At 40.7% G+C, this 6,388-nt stretch overlaps 1 protein-coding gene across 1 annotated transcript in view; it reads left to right on the top strand.

Annotated features, from left to right (window-relative positions):
* Nucleotides 1–6: 6 nt before the first annotated feature.
* The window catches only part of WTAP (Wilms tumor 1 associated protein), a 37,445-nt gene continuing 31,063 nt past the window's right edge, over nucleotides 7–6,388 (top strand). Inside the window, exons 1-3 of the mRNA XM_019527069.1 lie at nucleotides 7–17; nucleotides 2,006–2,043; nucleotides 2,134–2,189. Coding sequence (XP_019382614.1) covers nucleotides 2,014–2,043; nucleotides 2,134–2,189 — 86 coding nt within the window. The 5' untranslated portion in view covers nucleotides 7–17; nucleotides 2,006–2,013. The remainder of the gene's footprint in view (nucleotides 18–2,005; nucleotides 2,044–2,133; nucleotides 2,190–6,388) is intronic.

The raw sequence follows: 6,388 nt of genomic DNA on the forward strand, positions 1-6,388 counted from the left end.
CCGCGCCGCTGGGGGAGGTGAGTGACCCGCCCGGGCCGGGCCGAGCCGAGCCGAGGCCTCCACAGCCATTTTGTGCACGGCCTGTAGCCCCCCCCCCTCCTCCCCCCCACGTGCGGGGGCAGTTGGCGGGAGGGGGAGAGCCCTGCTGGGAGCAGGAGGTGGGTGGCGGGGAGCGAAAGGGGAGGAGGACGAGCTGATGCTTTGGGCGTTTCGCCCCCTCCCTTCAAGGAAGTACTGAGTCTGCCCTCGCGAGAAACTGCTGTGATAGCGGGGTTTTGCCCCTGCCGACTCCTCGCTCCCAGGGGAGAGGGAGATCTCCCCCACGGTGTTCACTCCAGCCCGGTTTTCAGTCAGCTTGCCTAAATGCAGCCGTATGTTGTCAAAAGAGCACCCGCAAAAAATCCAGAGTTGGCTTTTTAACTCCATGCTGGTCTCTCAGCCCTGCTGGATTTGGGGAACTTGTTAATGCTTCCCCAAATGAGGCCAGTGCTGCTGTATGTGGCAGAGGGTTGGTGCAGGCAGGCTGCTGCCTCTCTATGGAGTGACATTTATGAACATTTAATGCTCAAAAAGCCCGAAACACTGCACCCCCCCCCCAAAAAAAAACCAAAACGAAACCAAAACACCACCATACAGTCCTACAAGCTGTATTGAGAGCAACTTGGGTTTCAAAACCAAGCAACAGGAAGTGAAGGAATGTCAGATTGTATAGGTTTTCATGCAACTTGAATTCTGCCCCCTGTGTTTTCATCCTGTGCACTCAGTGACCTTGTACCTATAGGAAAAAATTATGTTTTAACAGCGTATTGTAAAGCACGTGCCCCAGGGGCACGCTGTTATGGTTGCCTAGGTGAGGTATACCTGTCACCTCTTAAATCGGAATGTTTGGCTTTGCATCCTGAACATCTTTAATATTTTGAGGGGAAATGTCTAGTCTTAAAAAATAAAGGGTTTTATTCATAGGGGATCATCAGCAGGGTTTCCATTCTAAATCTTCAGTGCTGCAGCAGGCTTCTGCCACTTGAGCTACAGGATGTCAGTAGGCAGTTGTTTCAGCTGGCATGTGATGTGCTGGGTGTATGAGCTGGAGAACATCTCTTCCTATATACTGTAGCTTTGGCTCTTACCTAATGCATCAGCACCCTGTATTCCCAGTGTGCCACTGCAGCAGTATGGCTATTGCTCTTTAGGATGTCCGTATTTGGTTTTACTTGGGTATGTTGCCAGTATTTTCTTGAACAAAGTTAGCTGACGGGAAAACTTTAATAGTTTATATCTTAACTGATGGAAAAAACAAAAGATCTCTCTCTAATCCTGGGGCTACTTCCCTGCTCAATTTCTAAGGCCACATCTGGATATTGGACATGTTACTAAAACGTACCTGCAACATAAAGTTTTATAGTGGAGACTAGTAAGGCCACCAAAATATAAGGGGTCACTTTGTTCCCTCCTGTAATGTCACCCAAAAGAATCTCAAGTTATTCCACAACAGGTAGAGGATTACCAGCAGCTGGTAAAGTCAAGACTACGTGGCTCTAATTCTTTCAAAGCTTTCACGGATTAAAACAAAATTTCAGGTCATGGTTTTTGTCCACAAATAGAACCATGGGGGGGGAAATACTTCCCTTTCTTAAGAGGTCTGAGGTCAGGAGGTCATTTAGTCCAATTCTTTGCTCAAAGCAGGCCTGCTCACTCCTACAGGCACCTCTCTAAATCCAGGAGCTTGCTGATCAGGCTCCTCTGGAGCACACACTTAAGAGCAGTTGCTGGGGGTGAGCCCAGAGTGGCTTTATGGCATGCCTCTGTGTTTCAGGTGTGTCTGCAGGTTGGGTGTGCTGGAATGTCAATGCTGCAGTGTAGATAAGTGTGTGTGTTTGTGTACTTCAGTCATCTGTCCTTACTGACTGGATCATAATGTAATGTCAGGCTATAGGTGACAGAACAGTCCTTAAACAGCAACTGAACCAAATCAAAATAAATAACCTTTTTTTCCCCCCTTTCTCAGAGTTCACAATGACTAATGAAGAACCACTCCCAAAGAAAGTAAGTTTGATGCAGTATTTACTTTATCTTTCTTTTATTTTGGCAGCAGGGGAAAATAGTTAAATCATGATTTCTGTTTTTGTTCTATAGGTTCGCCTTAGTGAAGCAGATTTTAAGGTTTTGCCTAGAGATGAACTGATCCTAAGGTAAAGTACTAAACAGTCTTAATGCCGTAAAAGCAGTAACTTTTTCTAAATCAAAATTTAACCTGGAATTCTCAAAGGAAACATAGAATCTCTTGCTTTTCTGTCATTTGCAATGTCCTTGTCTTGAAAACCTCTCTGACCTTCATTATAGCTCTGTGCCATACAGAACACTTATGTTGTAAGTTTTTAAATAATCATTCAAGTTAAGAAACTGGCAGCTTACCTTTTTTTCTAAAAAATTACAAGAGAAATATCAAAGAGTTTGCTGAGAAAAATGTCACCCTAGATGAATTCTCTGGAAATTTAAAGAGGAATTATATTTGTTTCCAAAATGAATTGTTATCACCAGCCTCTCCCAACAAGAGATACAATAATGTATTCTTTGGAACAAGTGTAATGTTGGCTCTCTGTAGCTGTGGTTTATTGCAGAGATTAGGTTTGATGGCTCTGTTTTTCAACACTTCCATGCATTGGTCGTGTACAATATTAGGTAATACTAATTGTTCGTAGAGTTAATATTTTTATTGTTTACTGCTATACGTGAGTAGTCCTAAACTAAAGTCCTCATGGGGCACATTCGTAACTTCTGATGGTTAGGACCAACTCCTATTCCACTTGATAGACATCTGACTGAGATCTTATTCCACCCTGCATGAGCCATTGAAAAAAGCATATTAACACATCTACTGTTTGCAATGTGTTGTCAGCCTTAGCTTTAAGACTAAATTACAAAAATCAGTGGGAAGAAGTCTCTTATAAATGGCAGAAAAGGTTATTTGAGTAGATATGATATCTTTTATTAGACCAACTGAATAGTTGTGGGGGAAAAAAGTTCTAAGCACGCTTTTGGCCACAGTTGCCCTTCTTCAGGCATAGGAAGTCTCCGCTGTTCTGAAACTCCAAGTTACTTATGTAACTGTTTTTTCAGGGATTCGAGCACAGTAGAACAGGACACCACTGAGATGCCAAATAGATGAAATAGTGGTTGGCTTTTAGTATATTGTACATGGTAATTGTTTTAGCATGATTGCTGTATTTCTATGAGTTGGGTAAATATATTTGATTTAAATGTGTAAACTAAGGCCAAAATAATAAGTGCATAGGAGGATTAAAATATAAAAGCCAAGATTAAAATACAGAAGTGCTGTATTTCAGTGCATTGGGTCATCTGCAGATCCTTATAGGGAGGTCATGTTGCTGGCTTAGCTGCGGGTGGCTATTTAGGAGGCATCTTTCAGCAGTCTAGCAGTGGTTAATCTCAAAGACAGAAATTGGTTCTAACATCACCCAGAAGTCGGAGGGGGGGAGGAATCAGTAGTTTGTTTCCTGAGTCCTGTGGATTACTGTCTTCTGGGTTGGGGGTGGGATCAGTGCTAGAATACCCGTCCTGATTGGTTTGCTTTTTGAACCTTTGCTTTAGTAAGGAAAATGGTTAGAAACTTGGAAAACTGAATTTAGCCTTAACATTTTCTGTACTATGATAAAGTGGCAGGTTGCAAGGGTCTGTAAATTCAACTGATACAACAAATTACATACACATTTGAGGCTGTCTGGTCTATGCCTGAATAATTTGTTTTTTGTTTTTTTTTTTTTCTTTCTTTCAGTGTGCATTTAGAAAAATATTCTTGGTGGTCATTGTGAGCAGCAATTGATGCCTCTTTTAAATTGTATTGTTTAGCTGTTAGAATACACAAGATTAAAGTCAACATTGTAAGTGGTAGAGATGCATTTAATCACATTTCTTTTTGTAAGGGTATAGATAAGGGGTGCTCAACTCCTGGCCTGGAGGCCGGATCTGGCCCATGGGGCTCCACACAGGTCTAGAATTTTGGTGGCAGGGGAGCAGTGGCCACACTCCCTGCTGCCAGAATTTTAGGCCTGTGGAGAGCCTGAGGCCCTGCATGCTGAATGCCAAATCCCAGTGTACAGGGTCATACAGGGGTGGTGCTGGACCTGAGAGCCCAGTCCTAGCATGCAGTTGGAGTATCAGTACTTGGGCCCCAATCCTGGTGTTGTGGGGCAGGGAGGGGGCAGTGCCAGGCACAATCCTGGTACATAAGGCTCCTTTTGGCTTGGTAAATGAACATTTTATAGCATATATACTAGCCATTAAACCACTTAAATGCGGGAAGATAGTATTACAATTTTTCCTGACAACCATTGTCAGCTAATGGATCATTTCCTAGTATAGACAAGTCAGTACTAGCATAATTTATTTATGCTACAAAAAGCCAATTATGATTAATTTAGAAAAATAACCTTCTACTTTTACACACACATGCAAAGCTTTTGATGGGTATGAACTCATTTACATCTGTCAACAAATCCTTGCCCCTCAAACTAATTTAGCCAGGCCTAGATGACATTGAGTTTAGCAGCATTGCCAGTGCTTCGTTTTAACATGCGTGTGTTTATTGGGTCCACAGTAAATTGTATGTTTGGCTGTTAATTGAAGATTTAATAAAATCCCTATCATTGCTATACTGCTTGGTAATAAATAGGCTGTTTGATTTATAGCATGGTAGGTCAGAAAATGAGGATAGATTATACGTACAATCTTAAGAAGTTAATTCTTACCAGATCTTCAAAGTTATGTGTACTTAGAAATACAGAGAGACATTTCTGATCTAACTGGCTATAAATATAGATTTGTAAACACCGAATAAAGTTTGTTTTTAAGGTCAGGTTGCCTATCTGGAATATAAGATTATTAATGGAGTGTATTTCAGTTATACTGCTGCATTATGATTTGGTTGAGGCAACTGCTTTTAAAAGAAATCAACTTCTTTAGGTTTCATGTTTTTATAATTTTTTCATAAAATGGACCACTTCTTGATCAGTGGCAACATTTTGTTGTAAATTAATTTCACTGTCCACACAAGTTTGCACTGATTTAATAATAATAAAATATAGTGCAACTTCTGTTTAAAAAACCTTAGATTTTGGCTAATAGTTTTGGAACAATTTTAAAATGCCTTCATGTAGTGGCTGGGAAAAGGAACATTTTCTTCCACTTTTGGCATGGGTCTCTTCCCATCTTTTGCACGGTTTCTTCCTTTTGAATGTTTCTCTGCTTGTTCTTTTCCTCAGGTATCAGGATATTTACTAAATGGTAATATTCAAGTTTAATATTCAGGAATGTCAGTGATTTACCTGAATTCTTTTCTTGGAATACTTGTAACATGTCTTAAATCCTCCCTGGTGCCTTTTGAGAGTTTTCATTTTTTATATGTATGCAGAGCATCTCAGATGGTTTAATGGATAATATTTTTATTTCTAATGGAGAATAAAATAAATATGTCCATTAACTAGATAGACTTCGCACCCTAAAATCTAGTGAGATCTTTGAAAGATAAATCATTAACAGAAGTTCCACGCAGCTTTTTTTTTTTTGATTCAGAGCTTATTGGGTGTGTGCATAGGGCTTTGTAATGCAGCTACACTTCTGGCAGGTGTGCCTTGTTAAAATGGTATTGTCTGGTCCTGTTTAGACTTAAGCTAATTCTGTGCTCCATCCATTAGTTTTTTATAGACACGGGTCTATTCTGTTGCTATGCAGAGCGCCTAATACCAGTTGAAGGTTCTAGCACTTACGGTGGAAATTGCATCTTCATGTTGGCTTTGCTTGTCTCCTCTTTACAGGTTTTGTAGCATAAGCCTGATGAGCATTTGAGTCCTGCATGAGACTGCAGATGTACTAGCAGTTGCATACCCAGTTCATCTTAATCACTGTCGCTCCTTTTGACCCTCCAAATGTAATGGAGAAAAATAAAAACAGGGAGGGAAGCTATCAACAGAGCAGACAAAACTATAAAGGCATATGGGCATCTCAGTAAGATCTTATGGTTTTGCAATAGATTCTGATTTTAGGAAGGGGCACTGCAGTACTATTCTTTCTTTTTCCCCTCTTTCTCTCTCTCCTTGCTCCTTATGTAATGTTAGAAGCTTTAAATTGCAGGCTTCAGCTTTTTGAAGATTGGCGTTCTATTACATTTCCCTTTGCTGCCCTCCCTTTATTGATACAGATATGAGAAAAGCCATGACAGAAGGGGAGAAGGAATGATGTTGGAAGAAATGCTGGGCAAAGCATCTAATTTTAAACAAATTGCTGAAGAACAATTTGTTTTAGTATATTCAGTTAAAATGTTTTTATCTAATTTCAAAGTGATTAATGGCAACCCCCCCCCCCCCCCCCCCCC

Source organism: Gavialis gangeticus, unplaced genomic scaffold (genome assembly GCF_001723915.1).
Source record: "Gavialis gangeticus isolate Ggan-Ray unplaced genomic scaffold, GavGan_comp1, whole genome shotgun sequence".
Taxonomy (NCBI): Eukaryota; Metazoa; Chordata; order Crocodylia; family Gavialidae; genus Gavialis; species Gavialis gangeticus.